At 43.2% G+C, this 22,771-nt stretch overlaps 5 protein-coding genes across 5 annotated transcripts in view; 1 reads left to right on the forward strand and 4 right to left on the reverse strand.

Annotated features, from left to right (window-relative positions):
- Positions 1–16,747, reverse strand: part of LOC125739651 (stonustoxin subunit beta-like) — a 147,930-nt gene extending 131,183 nt beyond the window's left edge. The window contains exon 1 of the mRNA XM_049009976.1: positions 16,653–16,747. The gene's annotated coding sequence lies outside the window, so the exon portion shown is untranslated. The remainder of the gene's footprint in view (positions 1–16,652) is intronic.
- LOC125739605 (NACHT, LRR and PYD domains-containing protein 12-like) overlaps positions 1–22,771 on the reverse strand; it is a 728,681-nt gene that overhangs the window by 427,117 nt on the left and 278,793 nt on the right. Inside the window, exon 7 of the mRNA XM_049009881.1 lies at positions 20,877–20,917. Within this exon, the coding sequence (XP_048865838.1) occupies positions 20,877–20,917 (41 nt within the window). The remainder of the gene's footprint in view (positions 1–20,876; positions 20,918–22,771) is intronic.
- The window catches only part of LOC125739635 (E3 ubiquitin/ISG15 ligase TRIM25-like), a 191,458-nt gene that overhangs the window by 151,341 nt on the left and 17,346 nt on the right, over positions 1–22,771 (forward strand). The gene's annotated exons all lie outside the window — the stretch shown is intronic.
- LOC125739611 (NLR family CARD domain-containing protein 3-like) overlaps positions 1–22,771 on the reverse strand; it is a 155,028-nt gene that overhangs the window by 128,329 nt on the left and 3,928 nt on the right. The window lies entirely within an intron of this gene.
- Positions 17,412–20,870, reverse strand: LOC125739614 (NLR family CARD domain-containing protein 3-like). The gene is made up of 3 exons (XM_049009906.1): positions 19,198–20,870; positions 17,723–17,896; positions 17,412–17,589 (listed from the first exon to the last, which is right to left on the reverse strand). The coding sequence occupies exons 1-3, from the start codon at positions 20,868–20,870 to the stop codon at positions 17,412–17,414; spliced, it is 2,025 nt and encodes a 674-aa protein (XP_048865863.1).

Below are 22,771 nucleotides of genomic sequence, written 5' to 3' on the forward strand. Positions count from 1 at the left end.
AGGAGGTCAGTTAACATAGGAGAGGACAAAACCGAAGGGTGACCTGCAAAGGTCCCCCCTACATAAACCTAACCCCCAAACAAAAATGTAATAATAATAACAATAATATTATTAATAATAATAAGAAACAAAAATGGAAAGAAAAAAAAGAAACTAAAGACTCAGTCCTGGGCCGGCGCACTTCCCTCGTCCGGCCCACAAAAACAACAAAAAATAAAAAATAAAAAAAACAAAGCAAAACTTAACTATCCCTTTTTCAGCAATGCCGCTACCCTCCGGCCGCGTCCACCTCCTCCCGGAGCTCTCTCGGTCCCGTGGGAGATAACCGAAACTCTTCCCTCTGTCCTTCTCTTAGCCTGGTAGCTCGTACGCCGCTCACCGCCTCAATCCGTTGGCAGCGATATGCACCAACCCGGTGCCTCCCAAGCCAGCCGACCCACGGCGGCGAGCTTAGACCTGTGGGGGAAACAAAGCCCAAAACAACCCCGGAACCACACCGTCCCGGCTATAACCCGAACGGATACGTCCTACACCCCACCGGTTAGGAACCTTCCCTTACTTCCGGGTTCTAAGCACAGTATCCCAGGCCACTCCCCCCACCGTCATCTGCGTCGCCTTCCCACTGCTCTTACCTCCCCAGACGCTATGGCTGCGCGCTCGCTATCCCTCTATCGATACCGCGGACCCGTGACTTGTAGCCTGGTACCTCAGCTCACTCACGTCCGCGGTCCTCTTGGGGAAAGCCCGCATCGCCCCCACCGACGCCTCCTTAAAACAACCGCCGCGATTACCTTCCGTCCCCGGACCGCGCTCCCGTCCACTCTGATGTAGCCATCTTTAAACCCGATCAAGTCCACGCCTCCGCCAACCAATCTAACAAGTCCCGCCCCTCAATTACCAATGAGGGACGGCGCAACCTCCCCAAGCTTTCGTGGCACTGCTGAAAGGAAAAGAAAAACAAAAAAAGAGAATAAAAAAACAAACCATAAACAACCCATAAATTATAATTCCCCCTTCCCCTCCCAGGGGACACCACACTTTCACAGACAAAATTGCTGAAGTCCTAAAGAATGATGACACTGAGGTTCTTCTCAAAATGCAAAAAGCACAGTAGGATCATGACATTAAAATGATGTCATTGCTGACCCAGATGCTTACACAAACAAACCGCACCCCTTATGATTTTTTGCACCCTCCTCACTTCAACAGTATTCAATCTCAACCTGCCCCTTTTAACACCCACAGGCAATTTCCAGTCTTCCAGCAGAGCTTCACTCCTGTCCCACCTTTGCACATTCCTCCTGCTCATATTCCATTAGTAAACCAGACACCTTCTGTTTCCTTCCTAGAAGACCTGGCTCAGCCTCTAAGTTTCAGCCAGGTTCCCCCACAAGCTTCAAGTGGTGACACCAATACTGCTTCAGCCCCCAGACAAGTTAATGGGCCATAATTTTCATGACTTAAGGGAATATTTAACGGTCTGTTTTTTTTACACAGTTTGTTTACTTCAAACCATCTGAGGCAACTGTTTTGTTTAAAAGTTGCAGTTTTGAAAAACTGTTAGTTTGAATATTAGAATGCAAATTGTTCTTTATTACCAGATAGTATGGTGTTATAATTTAAAAATATTCTTTTATTTTAAAAGAAAATATGAAGTATGAAATAAGAAGTATGTTAGTATAGGAAATAAAGTATGTGCAAAGTTTGGCATGTCAAACAGTGACTTCGTTTTTTTCCCATATGCATTATACATAAATGCACATTGTATTTGATTTAGTATTTTCAAGAAAAATACCTAAACGTGAATAAACAAGTGATTACAAGAACATGTTTTTGTCTCTCTTTTTTAACAAAACTGCAAAATAGTTGTACAAGTCCACTCCATTTGTTAGCTGCCTATAAAAATGTTTTGTTAGGGCCTCCCTGACTTACACTGGATATGCAGCATCCGGTGCCCCATAAAAGTCTCTTCTGTCACTGCAAGGTGCAGCTTGAGCAACTTCCACAAAATCCTCCCCTCGCATCTCACACAGGTTGAGAAGGGGGCAGCGTGCACTGATGATTGTGGAGACTGCAGAGATGTTAGCATCCAGCCGTTTCGCCAGGCACCTCCAGCTCCCTTTACGTCTGCCGAAGACCCTGCTGAGCCGCTCATTGAAGTAGCGCTGATCTGCTGTTAGGTTGCCAGTATCACTGCATCCCTTAAGGCGCCAGCTGCGAATATGCAGGGTCTCCTAGCAGCATGACTGTTGTCATTTATCTCTTCAGTGTCCTAAAACACAAGTAATGCCGCATTTTAATCAGTCTGTATGTGTGGGCTAACTCTTCTGACATTCAAATTATAGGTGTCATTGAAGGCAAATAGCAGCACAAGTTCATGATTGTACAATTCATCTGATTATATTGAATACATTTGAAAGCTATTGATACATTTGATGCTATCGAACTATTATTAATAATTATTGAAACATTTTATGAATACTTATGAAAATGTTAATTTATTGCTACATGGAGTAACATGCTGAACTGACAACACATTTGTGCATTTTAAGTAGATGCAAAGATGGAAAAAGGTCTCCTCTTGCTGTCATTGCATACAGGTTCGAGCTCTTTAGGACTCTGGCATCATGGACACTTCCAGGCCATCCAACATTGATATTTGTGAAGCTGTTGGGACAGTATTAATATAATATTTATGACAATCTTGCTAGGCTGAGTAACACAATGTACTGTGTACTAATACAACCCCCCATTAGTATATTTCCTAAAAATATAATGCTGGTGATTTATATTTTAACAATTAGTTTTTCCTAAAACATTCTTCTACCCTCAAATGTATTTTGTATAAATTAATTAATTATACAATTATCATTTGAATGGGCGATAATCAGAATGTGGCTCCCGTCTAATGTTCACTGTAGGAGAGACAAAAAGTGAGTTAAAAAAACAAAATCCCTAAATATGTTTAAACTATGGCTGTCGAGCGAATTACCAAATTACTGAATGGAGATTTATCAATAAGGTACATTTTAAACTGTAGTTAAGGAATTAGTAATTTTTATTGTAATTTCTGAAACGTTGAACACATACTATTCTGCCTCTGGACGACTTACTAATTCTCACTAAATTGTCTCTCTCACTCACACAGAGTAACAGATACGGCTGCACACAAACATTAGTGCTTATAGTATGAAGTAGGGTGGTATCTATGTTTTCATCCATCCATCCATCCATCCATCACCGTAACCACTTAATCCCAACTGGAAATGACTCAAAGACCTGTATCAGCACTAAGCTGAACAAGGAAGAGGGTCCCAGTTAATGCCAGTTATCTCCTTATTATATGCAATGGGGATAGAAGTGGCAGCTGTTTTTCGTTCATTCACATTTGCAGACACAACTGAAGCTAATGACTATGAAGAGGTGATGAAAAAAATTAATGAGCACTTTATACCATGCAGGAACATGATACATGAATGTGCACTTTATACCATGCAGGAACATGATACATGAATGAGCACTTTATACCATGCAGGAACATGATACATGAATGAGCACTTTATACCATGCAGGAACATGATACATGAATGAGCACTTTATACCATGCAGGAACATGATACATGAATGAGCACTTTATGCCATGCAGGAACATGATACATGAATGAGCCCTTTATACCATGCAGGAACATGATACATGAATGTACAGGTTTCCACCAAAGTGTACAGAAGACAGTGAATCAGTGGATGTGTTCATCAGGAGCTTGTATGAATTAACAGAGCATTGTGACTCTGCTGGGCTGAAAGAAGAGCAGGTAAGAGACAGTAGTGACTGGAATTGCCGACCGGGAAATCGCACTAAGGCTCCAAATGGGAAGTGACTCAACGTTAGACAAAGCCGTGCAGATGGCAGGACAGCCCAAGTTGATAAAGACACAGAATCCCAGCATGATAATGACAGACATCAGGGCAGTGCAACAGCAGCCCAGAGGGGACAAGCAGCACAGTGGGGGGGGGGGAGGTAAGGCTGAATGAAAAAGGCCAGTGGGAAGACAGACAGGCCCAGAGACACCTGGTTCACAGTGTGGTAGGTCACACGCCCCACATCTGTGTCCCGCTTACAACAAGCAATGTCAGAGATGCAACAAAACAGGGCATTTCGCTGTTGCCTGTAATAGTCCAGCAGTGAGAGCTGTGGCTGTGCAGGACATCTTAGTCAATGAGGCTGAACCATTTTTCCTTGGCAGTGTAATGGGGCCCGATTCAGAGTCCATTTGGCAGGTGAATCTCGCTGTATGTGGGAAGACGATAACTTTTATAATAGACACTAGGGCAGACATAACCATTACCAGTCTACCACAGCACCCTCTACTGGTGAAAATGAGCAAACCGGTCCTGCCCTACAGCAAACTGCATACTATTTGAGGCTATTTTACGACATGTATTTTGGGAAACACAATAAGTTAAATAAAACGATTCCAGAACACTCTGCGAGGTTGCAGCTCCGGTGACCCGCTACTACATAGAAGACCTGCTCATCCGTGAATCATCAGAGCAGGAGGAACTGGAAGAGCCCTGGGAGTCCATCATCTGGTGAGGAAATCAGCCTGGTTCCCAGTGGAGTCACATTGGCTCGGGCTGCAGATGATGGGCTCAGAGGACAAGGTCACTATGTCTCTGAATATTGAGTTCTGAGGGACAATTCAGCCTGCTGCTTAAGTGCTGCACTCAGCCGCTCAGCCTCCTGTGCTACATGAAGCCGCTCAGCCTCCTGTGTTACGTGAAGCCGCTCAGCCTCCTGTGCCGTGTGAAGCTGCTCGGCCTGTTGCTTCTGTGCCATGTGACCCCGCTCAGCCATTTCTATGCTGCACAAGACCATGCAGGCTGCTGCTTCTTTACTGTGCGAAGTTGCTCCTACCCCATGTTTTCTCCGTGTTCTACAGAGGCACCATAGAGAGCGTCCTGACCAGCTGCATTTACGTCTGGTTCGGCAGTGCCAGTGCTGCTGACCAGAAGAGCCTGCAGCGGATTGTTAAAGCAGCTGGTAACGTCTCTCCCCTCACCGCAGGAGATCTTCCACAAGTGCTGCATCAGAAAGGCCTCCCACATTGTGCTGGACTCCTCCCACCCCTCATATGGACTCTTCATGCTGCTCCCATCTGGCAGATGCTACCGCAGCATCAAAGCCCGATTGACCAGACTGCGAGAGAGCTCCTTCCCACAAGCCGTCAGACTCCTCAACATGCTGAACTCAACTGTGAACCGTGACTTTACACCTCTGCACTTTACACATCACTGTTTTAAAATGCACATGCTGCCATAGAAAGAACTCTGTCCTTTTGGCTTAGAAGGACAAACTTTAAGAGAGGCAGTGACATCTAAAATATCCTGGCAAGTGGAGTACAAACGTGAAGTTAGCTCCTCCATATCAGCACAGTGAATATTCTCTAAACACGGCCCAACAGCATCATTAAACACAGTTACAAATTTGGTAGCAGTAGAAGGCTTCATCTGTGGGAAACACTGGGAGCCGCACAAGACTTAGGGGCAGAACATGGAAGATAACTATCGATCAGAATGGGGGAATGATCAGAGAAATCGGCCTTGTGAACCGTCATATTAAAAACAGACAGACCATATGATAGTACAAGGTCTAAAGTACGGCCATGTTCTTAAGTTGGACCTATTACAGGTCAAAAGATTCAGTAAGATTCAGGAAGTCTTTAACTAGTGACTTAGGCGAGCAGCAAATATGTTTAAAATCACTCACATTCAAAACCTGGTCATATTTTGCCATAAAATAAGTCAGAAAGTTATAAAAATCTTTATTATAATTTGTTGGCCAGTAGATCACAGCAATAAATACCAGATGTAGGTGGTCCAATTCAAACATAATCACCTCAAAACTGTAATATAAAACTGCTGATAACTGTTTACCAATAAAAGTTCTCTTTAAAAAATATTCCGGCATTTCATAGCAGAACAAATATCGTAAACAGCTTGTCCATCACATACCAGTAAGGAGCAAAGATTTCCAGCAAAAATCACAACACAGACAAACAGCAACATGAGCTAATCATGGAAGACGGCCGGCCACACACACTGGCACCATCTTAGGAATGAGACGTCTTATCGTCTAAAACTGGAGAAACTTTGCCATTGACTTCATGCTGAAGGAGTTGGTGAGTCAGTGGGTGAATGACAGACACTCGTCTTCATCCACTCACTCACCAGCTCATTCATAACGAGAATGAGAGACCCAAGGGACTCGTTCACTGTGAACGAATTGGTCGGGAACTTTATACCATAAATGGAAGATTCCTGTATCAATAATTAATGAAGGATTGATGACTTTGTAATGTGGGCATGTGCAGGGTGTGTGTGGGGGGGGGGGGGCAAATGATAACTGACGATCAGATAAATGGCCCCCATCCTAAGCAGGGAAATTTACCAGTCAGCAGAATATATCGAGGGGACCTTCCCCCGCCCCCGACCGACAATTTAGTGGTCTGACACCCACACAGAAAAGTCTATGCACATCGCTGAACTGATGAAATGTATTACATTATCACAAAATATGCTTCAAAGATCTTACATAAAAGCTACATCATCAGTTGTAGGCAGTCCACAGGTTAAGAACGTTTGAATCATGGACAAGTTGCACTTACAAACGGAATGTCATGAAGCCTGTTATATTAAAAATTTGAGTTAAATACAGGGGCGGCATGGTGGTGCAGTGGTTAGCACTGTTGGACATTTTCCAGAAACATTGGCCCCACAAAGCATCTACCATTGAAGTCTCCTCCTATCGTTCCCAAGGAATCCTTGTCCTGCTTCCCCCTGGACGAAGGTACATCTGAGCCTCTTCTGCCAGGTTCAGCAACATCTTCATCCCCAAGAGTGCCAGGACACTGAATACCCTGCTGCCAATCTTACCCCCTACCTGTTCCTGAGTATATTCCCACCCCCCACCCGTCCCCCAAACACACTGCCACTAGTTACTTTAATATATTATTATCCATCCATCCATCCATCCATTTTCCAAACCGCTTAATCCTACTGGGTCGTGGGGGGTCTGGAGCCTATCCCGGAAGCAATGGGCATGAGACAGGGAACAACCCAGGATGGGGGGCCAGCCCATCACAGGGCACATTCACACACCAGTCACTCACACATGCACACCTATGGGCAATTTAGCAACTCCAATTAGCCTCTCCATGTTTTTGGACTGTGGGTGGAAACCGGAGTACCCAGAGGAAACCCCACGAGGACATGGGGAGAACATACAAACTCCGCACACATGTGACCCAGGTGGACACTTGAACCCGGGCCGCAGAGGTGTGAGGCAACAGTGCTAACCACTACACCACCATGCCGCCCCCTATATTATTATCTATATATTCAATTCACTATATTTATTTCACTCCTTTATGCTGCTGTATTCATTGATTATATACACATTGCATGTATATAAGCCATTTAAACCATTGTTTCCAGCCCCATTTCACACTGTCCTTAACATTAAGTGCTGTGCAAACCTTCCCCTTGTCACTTCTGGTTTGATTATTGCACTTTGGTCCTGGGGGATGTTATTTCATGCCACTTTACACCTCTACATGGGTAGTATGACAGTAAAGTCTACTTGACTTGACCTGGCTTAACTCTGTGTGTGAAGCTGGCATGTTCTCAAGAGGATTTTCTCCTTGTACATGTGGTCAGCGAATTGTGATCTCTAAGCTGCCCTTAGTGTGAGTCTGTATGTGTGAGTTTGTGCTCTGCTATAAACTAGTATCCTATCCATTGTGTCCCCTGCCCTGTGCCACCTGGGACAGGCTCCAGGCTCCCCACCCCCCTGTACAGGATAAGCAGTAATGGAGGACGGCTCCACACTGTTCCAAAGAAAGGGGGCTCCAGCTCCCTTCAGGACTTCAGACCAGCTCCTCTTCCTAAGTTTTTCCTCCACAAACACAGTTGTGCTACAGTTTTCTGAAAGAAGGGTATGACCTGAATAGGGATGTCGCAATACCAGTAATGCAGTAACTGGTACCAATAGCAATGGGATCGCAAGATGCTTGATACCCAATTCTACGCCACGGTTAAAATAATAATAAGAATAATAATAATTTTTTTTTAATGATCCCATATACTTAAATGTCACGATCGGTCGCGGAGGTAACGGCAGCGAGCAGCGATCGTGCGGGTAAGGAGCAGGCAAGCAAGCGGGATACGGGAAAACGGGGGTTTATTTGGAGGACAACGAGGTGCAGGGAACATCAGACGCTGACTTACATCAGGAAACATCAATAACGGACGAGGGAAACCGGGGAGACCAGGACTTATATACACAGGACTAATCAAAGTAACTAGACAAAGCTGGAGACGATCAGGGAAATACACGTGGGTAATCAGGGGGCGTGGCACACACGAGGAGCGGACGAGCCGGGTATGACACTTAAACATAAACCCCTTTATTAAAACATTTGAACATTATAAAAATTTCTGTAAATTAAAGGAAGAACAGTACTGACCACGATACGGTCTGTGCTTTACGTGCTAACAGTGAGATGATTCGTAGATCCCGCTATTAATGGCATCATTTTTCATGGCGTTTTAAACAGTTGGAAGCTGTAGTTTTGTAATATTTCTTAGCACTTAGGTCTTATTTGTGGCTCATTAGACCGGTCAGGCACACAATACTGTCCAACTGCTTTCTGTGGATGTGTTGCTACGGTGTTTTTATGTGCAAAATACAGCGTATTGTGTTATCAACTGATATTGTGGTGAATGTTGTGGGGAGTATCTGTTGTGATTGTTAATGGGTTACAGCTGGGGGGGAGGAATGTCTTTTTAAAGGGGGGTGGAATAGATTGAGTTGTTGTTCTATGTTTGGTTTGGTTTGGTGGAGAAAGGACCGGTGTGGTTCGGGAGGGAGGGGGAATCCCTTGGCTGTCCGCGGTTAATGTTGGGGGAAATGTGGGGTGTCCGTCGCTGATGTTAGATCGGCCGCGGGCGAAGATAAGTAGGTAAGAGTGAGGTGGGGGGATGAATGTGTAGGGAAGTTAGCGATGTGTGGGCGATAAGGAGCCGCGGAGCGAAGTGCGCTTTGGGAGTAGAGCCTCTTCCTTCTTCGGGGGAAGGACGGGGGGCTGTGTTGCCTCTCCCCTGAGAAGTAACCGTCCTTTTAAAGGTCTCTGTCTTTTCGTATGTATGTGTGTGGTTGTGTGTTGATTTTAGCCGGGGTTGGTAGTACAGTTGTTGATGGTGGGGAAGGAGACTGATGGGGGTGATTTGGGTGATATACGGAGTGCAGTGCTTTTTCCCTCACTAGATTTGTGTATTTATAATTATGGATTTTGTGGTGTGATCTGATGTTGTGGAGTCAACACGTGTGATGTATTGCCCCCTATTGTCTGGTGTTGCCCTCTGGGAATGATTGTGATCCCCGGCTATTACATTAAATAAAGTAATCTATTTATACTCTTGGCTTCGGTGTCTGGACCTCCCCAGATAAATTATAAAGAGAGGTGGTGGCAGTGGTTACCAGTGGACCCGCTTAAGTTGTAGCGGACATAGGAGTTTTAGTTCGCTACACTTATTACACTGGTGGCTAACAAGGGCTAAAAGTTAACTGGTCTTGAACGGGGGCTGTCATGCCAAATCTCTTCCGCCGTCCGAATTCATCACATCAACAAAAGCTGTTCTTTACAAGGTGCATTTTTATTAAGTGGTATTAAGAAATCGTTTATGTTTACCTTGATAGGACAACCGACGTTTTATTAGTTGTTAATCCTAACCACTCCAGCAAGAGTCCATACTGTATCAATAAAATATGCTTACAAATGTTTATTCAAACTTTTAATTATCATGAAATTGTCAGCATTTAGCTTGTAAGTTCAACGCTAGTTGTACCATCAAGCTAAATGTAAACGATTAGCCATGTGCAGTTTTTCCTATGCTTGTGGGCATCTTCAGTATGTAAGCATGGATGGAGTTAACATTATGAAACCAGATGACATCTCAGTGGGAGTCAGAGCCCTGCTGGGAATCTATTTTATCTTTGGAGTTACTGTAGATATACAGAAAATGTATAGAGGACTTTAATTTGTATGCAGTGCATGGTTGGTATAAAGTGAAATGTTAAAGTTCCAATAGGGGTCATCAAAATGGCAAAATGGCCCGAACTGCAATGAATTGAAAATAAACTGGAATTATACCAATACTGATAGACATTTTGTCAGCTGCGTAACTGATTATTTAGAGACAGTATATTGAATATTTCTTAATTGCATTGTTTGATATTGACATTCAATATTATGATGTTTGTTTATTCCTGTGTAAAATTTTGTATTTATTGTATTTTCATTCTGTTTATTTTTGATAATTGAGGGTTGAACATTTATAATTATCGTTATACTTTTTTGAAAGCCTGATATGTAAATGAAACCTCGCTTAAGGTCGTCTCCTGTTTCATCATCCTCATTTATTTATTATTATTTATTATTATTATTATTACTACTACTACAACTCTTCTGTATAGTTTCGTCAAGCTTATCTTTCTCCTCCTCGGCTTGGCAGAAGCTGGTCATGTTAAATTAGGCTTTTATATTTTAACTTGGTATTTTAAAATAAATATCTAGAAAAAAAAGTTTCATTACTACTTCCTGGAAAATGTCTGGCTCTCCTTCCTGAGACAGATACACTGCCAGCACAGAAACAAAATGAAGAAACCTGACATTTATCATGTGGATTATGTTGAAAAATGTAAAATTCAAGTCTGTGGGCTGACAGTGATCATAAAAACTGTCTGTCTAAACCTGACAGTCTGTCTATAACTGCATGTTACGCCTGACGCCACATGACAGCCTGAAACCCCATCAGCTGTCTGCTGTAAATCTGCTTCATTTGGGGAAAAAAGCAAATAAGAGACTAACAAAATCTAAATGGACACAGAGGTTAATTCTCAGTATAACTGCTCTCTCCTACCAGTCTGTCAACTACATAATTTCTCTTTTCATCCATTCAAGGTTGTGTGAGACTGGAACCTCTTGTAGAAGATGCCCAGGATGGGCTGCAGACACATTGCAAGGCACACTCACACTCACACTCACACCCACACACTCACACTCACACACTCACACCTACAGACAGTGACTCCAAATCACAGATTTTCAGCGGTGGGGGGAAACTGGAGAACCTTGAGGTGAACATGCGAACTCCACACTCACTGAGCCGGGGTGGAGACTCGAACCCCAGTCCCTGAGGTACGAGGAAACAGTGCTGATCACTGCGGCAACGCCCCCCCCCCCCCCCCCTAATTTCTCTTTACAATATTAAATTGTAGCATTATTTCTGGTTTGGGTAAAAAAACAATATCAGTAACTTTTATGCTCATTAAAGCTAAATAAATGTTTACAGTGAGTACAGTGTGTATAATGTACTATTTTGTTCATAAACCACAGATCCAGTATTTGCCCAGTCTGTTCTTCTCAGTCTGGCCTCAGTCCAAACCACACCTACTGCAGCCTGAGAAGCAGGAAGCTCCTCCCACTCTCACAAAAAATATGAACAAAAAGGAAATTAAACTACTCAGTGTTTCTTTGGAAAAGGTACTGATGGTGTAGGTTGTACACAGAAGTATAAACCAGCCTTTAGTCTCGGCGGCCAGTAGGCAGAGCAGGCTGAGGCATTTAAACACCTGGGCACAGTTATGGACGCCTGCACTTATTGGATCTGTTCTCACCTTAATATCATATGCTGGTAAATCTCTCTTACAGCCAAACCTACATCAGTCTTTCTCAGGTTGTTAATCAGGCCAGATAACAGGGTCAGCTCAGCCTTCACTGCTGGAGTCGTTCTCTCGCTCAGTCTCTAGGAAAGCCTGCCTTTGATTGGCAGAACTGTGTCAGACAGAGAGATGACAAGCCATCGTATTATTCAATGAACTGGATTAAATGGCAGCACAGCGCCCTCTGCTGTCTGTCATAGAGCAAATCAGCATGAACAGCCGTCCAGGCTTCTCTCCCCGTGAACATTAGACAAGTAGATGTGTGCAGGTCTGGGCTGGGAGCTTCCAGTGTGCAGGGTTAGCAAACGATTTCTGAATGTTCACCAAAGAAATATCAATCATCCTTGTGAACCTCGTTTAGTTTACACTGATTTATCTATGACTTTGTGTTTCTGTCACTTTCGCCCCGTTCAGACATGCACTGTCACCCAGACTGTTCTTCACATTCCCCAGAGGGGCTGTACATGTGAACACAAATGTCTGAATCAGTCGTACCGGATGGTAAAAGGAGTTTATCCTGTATGCTGCTTAGTATAAAGTCGGGGTAATTTCTGATTAACCCCCATGTGTGAAGGGAGCAGGAAATTCTCCAGTATAGGATCACAGACACATACACACACACACACACACACACACACACACACACAGACAAACACACATATAACACATATATGACAGGGCTGAGATTCCAGGTTGCCTGAGAGAAGGCCTAGCCTGGTATGAGAGGTACTCGTTGGCCAAAGGGGGGTTAGTGACCACCCCCCCCCCCCCCCCCCCCACACACACACACACACATACAACAAGGGAGGCCAGCATTCCAGCTTTTATGGCCCAAATATTTAGGGAACTACGGGCAGTAGAAGGGTAGGGGTCCCTCAACTTGGCACGCAACCCCCCTCCCCTTTCCATCCTGTCCTACAAACCACAGACTCACCCAACACCCAGAAGAAAGTTTTCTTTTACGTTTGGCCTGTATATACCCTGTATGTGGGTTTACTTATTATTGCTAGTCTCAGTATCCATATAGGTTATGTCTGTCTGTGTCCTTAGACAGTCTTAGTGTTTTGTGTGCCGCCCTTATAACTGTGTTTCACAGAGTATCACCTATCTTACCCTTCTCACTTGAACCATTATATAAATATGGATAAATATATATGTACAGCTACCCCTGCATACAAGCCCTCATGGTTAAATCAGAGGAATCGTGAAAATTAAATAATGTGAATAATGTCACCAGGTATCTCAGTGGGTCTCCTAACTATCAGAGGTTTTTTCTTTCTTTATTTAACACCCCCCCCCCCCTTTACATTCCTCTGTTGGCTCTTATTTGATCTTTGTGGTCCGTTAGCACTTATTTGTCTTGTACTATTCTGTGTTAAAAGACTGAATCAAGGTATATATTATCAATCCTGGAAAGCACATCATTCCATTAATTTGTGTTTATTTGTTAAGTGAATGTCTGCCTTACGTTAGTACAGTATTAGGTAGAAATAAATACATGCCTTTTATACAACTTCAGCCTCCGTTCATTGAGTCCTCACTATAGTCACTGACTGTGCAATCTGGCTCCTAAGCTCTGAAACCTCCGAAATCGCCTGAAATATCACGACACTCTCTCTCAACGGCCGTGAGAGCAGCTTCCCTACTAGTCGTTTACATTACCTGGTGATGTAGCTCGGTGGACGAACATTCTAACCCAGGTTACTAAGCTATACTGATAATTATTGAATCCCATTTAAGTCTTACATTAACAGACATTAACATTCTGCAATTGAGTTTGAAGGAACCAACCAATCAGTGTAACAATTAGTTGATAATCATCATTAAATAATATTTAATTAAAATGTAATTAATTTCCATACATATTGGTGGAGACATTAAAATTTACTTGAGCTAATTTTCCTACCCCAGAGAATTTACAGTGAGTCAGTGGGAGTGTGGATGATATTTCTGTCATGTGACAGGCATGAAAACGGAAGAATACAAACATTACAGAGGGTGAAGAACAAGGGGCATTTTCACACGTGCGCCCCCCAGCCTGCTGCTGCCTGAGGAGCTGGGGGTCGTCGCCCCGCCCTGCAATATGCTGCCGAGACAGGGAACAACCCAGTATGGGGGTCCAGCCCATCGCAAAGTGCAGCCGTCTTTGATTCTTGAAAAAAAAGACGTTTTCCACCTGCAGTATATAGGTCATCCACCAGAGGGCAGAATACAGGTATAGGATTATATACAGCGGGTTTTGAGGAAAGCGGTAATCCTATTACTGACGTAGAGATCTTAGAAATATTGGTATCAAATATGATACATGTGGCGTTATAGAGTTAATTACTTGTGCAGTTATTTACTTAGTTGTAAGGACTTAGTTCGGCTTTTAATGACTCTAATGAATTAATTAATCTAATGATTTAATGTTTTATAAATGGTCAGAGAGACGCCGTTTGCTAATTAGCTTGTCGATTGTCAGGTGTAGCAGTTCACAGGTATAGTTGGGAAATTTTTTTTCTTCTTTGTTGTATTTTGATCATTTATTCTAACGTGTATTACTGATTTATAACTTTTGTTTTTAACTCTACGGATATTTTTTGCTTTCGCTGTTATGTCTCCCGTCTCCTTTTACATGGTTATTATATATGCTGATTTAATTTAATCGTGTTAGTGAAATTACAGTAAAGAGTATTTGTTTAATTATTTTATATGTTTTACGTTACTCACTTACCTCACTTATGCTTTGAGCAGCGCTCAACATGTTTTACGTTACTCACTTACCTCACTTATGCTTTGAGCAGCGCTGAACCAGGACATTAATATGATAGAATAGGAAGCTTTTATTGTGAATATACAGGCAGAAAATACAATATACAGACAGAAATATATAAAATGTACATATACAGAGGAGAGAAAAAGCCCCCCCCCCCACTCATCAGGCTTACATTTCATTACATTTTATTTTATTCAGAATCAGAATTCACTCTATTGGTACGACTGCATTTACTATGAATTTGTTCTGGCAGTTTTGGTGCATTAACAGACAACATGGAACAAAAGTCAGACAAAAACAGTAATTCTGCATGAGTTTGGCAAACTGAACAAACATTAATTTCTGTCTAACATACGTCACACGTCAGAGTAAAAAGGGTTATACTGGTTATAAAGCAGAGAATTTACCTTTTTGTCACGGAGAAGCAGCGACATGTGACACTCTGATAAGGTAAAAATGATTCCTCCAGCACACAGTGAGCTATCCCAGCATGCACAGCGACATGGGGGAGTTTATATAAACCCAAAACCCTGGATAGAGGGGTTCAGTGAATGAGGAGGTGAAGCTGTACAGGAGGGTCAGTCCATCAGAGGAGACTCTGTAGAAGGACAGAGTACCAGCCGCCCAGTCCAGATACACTCCTACTGTGCGGGAGCCTGAGGGCTTTATGGGTATGACAGTCTGTTTATTATTGTGCCAGACATAGTAACTGTCAGGAGAGCAGAACAGCATCCATGACTTGTCATTGGCTCCAAGCGCACAGTCAGTACTCTCTCCTTTCCTCCTGATTCCTTTATAAGTCACTCCTATCCAGGCTCCATTTCCACTCCACTCAGCCTCCCAGTAACAGCGACCAGTCAGACTCTCTCTGCACAGAACTTGGGGCCAGATGTCAAATCTCTCTGGATGATCAGGATATGACTGCCATGACCCCAGTGTCACCTTCCTGTTCCCCTCTGACAGAGACAGGTCTCTGTTTGCTGTGTTGGGGTCCAGCGTCAGCTGGCAGGAGTCTGGAGGCAAGAGGAAGAGCGATTAATCCCATGACGAAGCCCAGCATCTCCATCATTATCATGTCACACCTCACACACTCACTAACACAGAACTCGCTCCAATACACACATTTTATTCCCAATATACTCATGTAGCCGCCCGAGTCTGCGGCGCTCCGGCTGCCCCCTGCGCTGTGAGACACGCTGCGCTGAGAGACTCGCTGGGGACCCAACTACACTTTAGCCTGCACTCTATTATTTTGTACGATGCATAAAATATAAAAACGAAGCAGGAATTCAAGTATGTGAAATACCTCAAGAAATGTCGGACGGCGCGCGACGCGGCGGGAAGACGCGCCGAAATGCTGCGCGTGCTAAATTAATAGCCTTAATTACAGGTACATAAAATTATAAACAGCATTAATAAAACATGTTAAACATGAAATTGTACCACAAAATGTACCACTAGAAGTTAGTTTGTCTTAACTTCAAAATAAGAACTTCCTTCAAACTCCTTCGGACACATACCCCCCTCCAGCAGCGTGCAGCGCCGACTAGTGATGTGTCGGTCGCGAACGAGCTCAAAAGATCTGGATCCGGACCGAGAGCCATTTTTATCAAACAAAACGTCTCCGCGGCTCTGACTGTGACTGAAAATGTGTTAATGGCGTGTGAGCCGCGCGACCGATCACGTGATGACTCAAAGGGCTGGGGGGGGGGGAGTGGCGGCGGCGGTGTACAGGTACAGAGCACGAGGGAGGGAGAGGAGGAGAGAAAGAGGGAGTGTGGTGCGCGAATAATACGCAAGATGAGTGATAGTCGGACACGCGAAGCGGCATTTGGTTGCATTTTAATATCTATGATAACTTAAAGGCAGATGCACAGTTTGCAAGATGAAGCTGTCATTTCGAGCAGGATCCACAAACAACCTTCACAGACACTTAGGAACTGCGCATCCAACAGTTCAGATGGAAGGAAAAAGACAGGCTAGCGTGCCTGCTACTGCCAGAAGGCGGATCAGCCCGTCTAAGCTGAGGCTCTTAGCCTTTCTGCGCCAAAGGAAATGTTAACATGTTACACTGTTAGAAAGGTGAGAGATAGTTGTTATAGTGGATAGAACCTAAAACTGTTGGATGCTGGTGTTTTGCACGTTGTAATTTATTTATTATTTTTTAATTGTGATTTGTTATTTATGTTATTTGACTGTAATTAATAGATGAAGGACAAAAACAGATTTTCCACTTATATAATGTTCAAGATCTTTTTATACCAAACATAATGTAAAATCATGGTATTGAGGAAATTATAAGGTTTAGTACACATATCAATCATGGGTCAAAACAGAGCTGAATCTGGCTGAAGCAGAAGTAATAAAATGAAGAGTCATTTGTGAGCTAGAAGAGCCGACTCTACTTGGTGAGCTGAGCCAAATGATCCGACTCACTAAAAAGAGCCGAAATTCCCATCACTAGTGCAGACTGATGAGACGTTCGGTGTCACAGCCAGTCTGGGGAGATTACGGGTGCTGTCTTAGGACAATACTAACAAATCTCAAAACAGTACTACTACAGAAGTTCCCAGACTCCCATTGTTATTTAAGAAAGTAGTCATATTTAAGCCCAAAAAATGAAAAGAAAAAAAGCAGACACACATCACAATAATTGTGTGAATGTTTTCATAAAGTAGTATTGACAGTGTTAAGAATGAAAACATGCAAACAAACTTACATTTATGGAACCCTGGTCTGGTCCTGCACTCCCCACTGTGGTCCACACTATAGCAGAAGCAAAATGACATAGTACTGCTGTATCCATTTATTTAATTGTTGTATTTTCTCCACATACACAAGTCTATAGCAGGACAGACACACATTCTGTACTCACTTCAGTTTCTCCAGTTTACAGCTGGGATCCTCCAGGAGAGCAGAGAGCAGCTTCACTCCTGAGTCTCCTGGGTGATTGTAGCTCAGGTCCAGCTCTTTCAGGTGTGAGGGGTTTGACCTCAGAGCTGAAGCCAGGGAAGAACAGCCTTCTTCTGAGATTCTACAGCCTGATAGCCTGCAGAGAGACAGACTCTCCAATAAATAAAAACACCTCACCACTATGAGTATTACTTTTATGTAAATGTGACAACTTCAATAAAGCTTTCAGCAATTACACATTACAGTGTGGAATACGCAGTAATATTGACCTCAGTATCTCCAGTGTACAGTGTGAATCCCCCAGTCCAGCAGAGAGCAGCTTCACCCCTGAATCCTGCAGCTCATTGTCACTCAGGTCCAGCTCTCTCAGCTGAGAGGAGTTTGATCTGAGAGCTGAAGCCAAAACTTCACAGCATGTCTCTGTGAGTCTACAGCTGTCCAGCCTGGAAAAGGAAACATGTTAAGATATAAATACATACACCACACACAGATATATCAAATAAAATATCAAAATAAACATTTTAAGTACAATAACACATGTAGCATATAGCTGTTATTTGTCCTAGTCAGAAACATAAATAGTTTTTACTTGACACTCCCCAGCCGAGACAAACCTGCTGTTTAATGACCTTACAGGGTGAGTTACCCTGAGACTCTGTAATATATGCATAAGTATTTTTATAAAGCTCTGAGCAGCGCTGGGGCTCAGTGATCAGCACTACAGCCGACCCAGGGGTTCTAGGGTTTTGGGTTCAGTTCCTGCCTGGGATATGTGTAAGTGTGCATGTTTATGTGGGATTTGAATGTCCATCCATCCATCTATCCATCCATTTTCCAAACCGCTTATCCTACTGGGTCGCGGGGGGTCCGGAGCCTATCCCGGAAGCAATGGGCATGAGGCAGGGAACAACCCAGGATGGGGAGCCAGCCCATCGCAGATGCACACTCACACACCATTCACACACACACGCATTCCTATGGGCAATTTAGTAACTCCAATTAGCCTCAGTATGTTTTTGGGCTGTGGGGGGGAAATCGGAGCACCCGGAGGAAACCCCACGACGACATGGGGAGAACATGCAAACTGCTCACACGTGACCCAGGCGGAAACTCAAACCCAGGTCCCAGAGGTGTGAGGCAATAGTGCTAATCACTGCACCACCATGCCACCCCCGATTTGAATGTCAAGAAGGGCTTAAGTTATTTTAATTACATTTTTTATATGACTTTTGAATTGCTGACACCATGACTGAAATCTTTATTTTCTGTTTTGCTATAACTGAGAACCTGTTAAATTTCCAAAACACTAATCAGACAATTATCAATCCTGTCAGATAGGGATGAAATAGTGATGCTTTATTCATCCCCCTGGTAAAATAGTGCTGTCGCCTCTCTGATTTTGCTCTCTCTGACACACACATACAGGTCAGAGTGCAGGGTTGGCCAGCATCCAGCCCCCTGAAGCTGGGGGTAAGGGCCTTGCTCAAGGGCCCAAAACCAGCATCACTCTGCTGGCCAGGTATTTAAACCGGTCACCTTCTGACCACAGGCGCAGTCCAAATCCACTGAACCACACAACATACCGAGAATGTTAAAAAATATACATATCCTGTAGTATCCAGAATGAAAAAGAATTTCTAGGTGTCCATATAAATACACTCTAATTGTTGTGATGATATATAAAACCAGTATCATGAGTAACATCTGTACTTCTTTAGCAACAGACGTACGTAAGATCACTTACAGAGCTGTCCTAGATTTCTTGATCACAGGCAGCAGCCTCTGAAGACCTTCATCTGATCTGATGTATTTCTTCAGATCAAACACATCCAGCTCCTTATCTGACATCAGTAACACAAAGGCCAGAGCTGACCACTGTGCAGGTGAGAGGTCTGCTGCTGAAAGGCTTCCTGAACTCAGGTATCTTTGTACCTCCTCTATTAGAGAACTGTCACCTAGTTCATTCAGACAGTGGAACAGGTTGATGGTCCTTTCTGCAGATAAATTCTCCTGAATTTTCTCCTTGATATACTGGGCCGTTTCCTTAATGTTATGTGAGCTGGGTCTTGTCTCTCCCAGTAGTTTTTGTAACAGAATCTTACTGGAGTCTGTTGAGAGGCCAAGGAGGAAGCGGAGGTAGAGGTCCAAGTGTCCATTCTTGCTCTTTAATGCCTGATCCACTGCAGTCTTCAGCAGGTCAGCTGATGAGTTTGACAGAAACACATATAAAGCAGCGAGATACTCCTGGATGCTCAGATGCACAAAGCAGTACACCTTCTCCTGGTACAACCCATAGTCCTCTTTAAAGACTTCTGTACACACTCCAGAGTAAACTGAAGCCTCTGTGACATCAACACCATTCTCTGTCAGATCTTGCTTATAAAATATGAGATTGCCTTTCTCAAGGTTGTCAAAAGCCAGTTTACCAAGTTTCAAAAGGAATTCCTTGCTGTATTCCTTAAGCTTGGTTTCATAGTTTTTCATATACTTGTCATTTTTTAAGCTCACCTGGAAGATCAGGAAGTGTGTGTACATTTCAGTCAGAGTCCTTGGAATTTCTCCCTTCTCAGTCTCACTAAAAAGCCTTTCAAGGACAGTGGCTGAAATCCAGCAGAACACAGGAATGTGGCACATGATGAAGAGGCTCCTTGATGATTTCACATGTGTGATAATCCTGTTAGCCTGGCTCTGATCACTAAATCTCTTCCTGAAATACTCCTCCTTCTGGGCATCACTGAACCCTCGTATCTCTGTCACCTGGTGGACACACTCAGGAGGTATCTGATTGGCGGCTGCTGGCCGGGAGGTTATCCAGAGGAGAGCGGATGGAAGCAGATTCCCCTTAATGAGGTTAGTCAACAGCACATCCAGTGATGTTTTCTTTGTTACATCAAACCAGCTCTCATTGTTCTGAAAATCTAGAGGAAGGCGACACTCATCCAGACCATCAAAGATCAATAAAACTTTGTACCTACACAGCTCAGTGGATTCAAGCGATTTCAGTTCTGGGACAAAGTGGTGAAGCAGATCAATCAGACTGTATTCATCCTTAATCAAATTCAGGTCGCGGAAAGGAAGAGCAAATATGAAGTGAATGTCCTGGTTTGCTTTTCCTTCTGCCCAGTCAAGAATAACTTTCTGCACAGAGACTGTTTTTCCGATACCTGCGACCCCTTTTGTGAGTACAGTTCTGATAGGTGTCGCACGTCCATATAAGGGTTTAAATATATCATTGCACTTGACTGTAGTATCTTCTGTTACCCTTTTCTTGGATGCTGTTTCAATCTGTCTCACTTCATGTTCATCACTGACTCCTCCAGCTCCCCCTTCAGTTACGTAGAGTTCTGTGTAAATCTCTTTGAGAAGTGTTGGCTGTCCTTCCTTAGCTTTCCCTTCAAATACACACTCAAATTTCATCTTCAGATTATATCTGATTATGCGCTGATACTGTGACAGAAGATGCCCTGAAATGAAATGAGAGCTTTTCAAAAAACATTTTTACTCATTTAAGTCAAATTAAATGAACTTGAATAAATGATAAACTGAAATGTAATAAACATTTTTTCATATACTCTTTTTCTGCAGTAAATCAAACACACACTGAATGAGGTACAGCTCTTACTCTTCTCCAGCATGTCCGCAAGATTATTTTGCTCCATGTTCCTCAGGATGTACAGTGTGATCTTCAGAGCTCCCTCTCTACCACAGGTTTTCTGCATCTGACCATCACTGTCCAGGTCATTGTCCTCCTCCAGCTGAGGCTCAGAGCATTCTGGATCATTCTGATCCAGGTACCTTCTGAATTTCATCAGCTCATCCTTCAGAAACGTTTGAGCTTTTTTCTCCAGTAACTGAAATGAACAGTTACAGTTTAATTATTATCACTCTTTGCACCGTATCTGTTTATAACTTCATCTGTGAATTATGCTGCATTCCATTTCAACTTGTAACTTGGACATTTGTCTTCCTAGCGTGAAATTTCAACTGGAACCCTGAAGTCGGAATTCCAACTCGTGAAGTTCGGGGGAACCTACACAACCCCGACCTCAGAATTCAAAATGGCTGCTTTATATCAACAGAAGTTAAAGCTGTAGTTTTATAGTGTTTATTAGTTATGTATTATGGTTGTACACATCGCTTTCTGTTGCTATGGTGTTTTTATGTGCAAATATCATGTAATGTGTTGTTATGAACTGGTATTGCTAACAATAACTAACAATTAACCTGAATACAACTGGGGCCTGTTTCAGAAATCAGGATTTCTTTCTTAGCCGGATAACTTGTCAGATTTAAAGTAGTCTGGGCTAAATATAAGCGAATGAAGATGAAGGCCATGTAAACTGGGGCACATTAAATACAAGAAGATATCTGGCTAAGCAAGAAATTCTGCTCTTTGAAACAGGTCCCTGGTTTTGCTAAATGGCTTTCCGACTTGCTGTACTGGAATGAGGGTAACTTGGGTGTGACGTCATTCACAGCTCTGACTTCTGATATCTGAGGTAAATGGAATGTAGCATTAGTTGTAAATATCATATCTTTGATAGGATGAACTACTTATTGTACATCTGTAGAAGATATATGTCAATTTAGATAAAATTTAATTATAATAATAAATGCACACCTTGAAGATGGATGATAAGTCTCCTTTATGTGGATGTGAACTACATCTATTCACTCGGTCCCTGTGAATAAAACACAAATATCCAAGCATCATATTGTTATTTATATAGATGTAACTGCCATCCACATTCTGAGCTTATTTCATTAGACTGGCTTCCTGACATAAGCTTGTTTATGACAGTATAAGAGAGGCAGTGACACCTAGTGGCAGCAGAGAGAGACAGCAGGTAGCGGCCAGGAGAGACGGTTTGGCATGTAGCTCCCAGTTACTCAATGACATTCACTGGCTACTTCTTGTAAACTGTTTAACATGATTTCAAACAGATTTCAACTTAATTACCATAACTATCCGCCTGCAGTTTAGGGACCCCCAGCTGATCTCTAATTTTTATAATTTTTATTTGCTAATATATAGATATAGATCAAATGTTCACACCGAACCATCCATCCACCCATCCACCCTCCAAACCACTTATCCTATTCGGTCCGGAGCCTATCCCAGAAGCAATGGGCACGAGGCAGGGAACAACCCAGGATGGGGGGCCAGCCCATCGCAGGGCACACTCACACACCATTCACTCACACATACACACCTATGGGCAATTTAGCAACTCCAATTAGCCTCAGCATGTTTTTGGACTGTGGGGGGAAACTGGAGTACCCGGAGGAAACCCCACGACGACATGGGGAGAACATGC

This window comes from Brienomyrus brachyistius, chromosome 4 (genome assembly GCF_023856365.1).
Source record: "Brienomyrus brachyistius isolate T26 chromosome 4, BBRACH_0.4, whole genome shotgun sequence".
Taxonomy (NCBI): Eukaryota; Metazoa; Chordata; class Actinopteri; order Osteoglossiformes; family Mormyridae; genus Brienomyrus; species Brienomyrus brachyistius.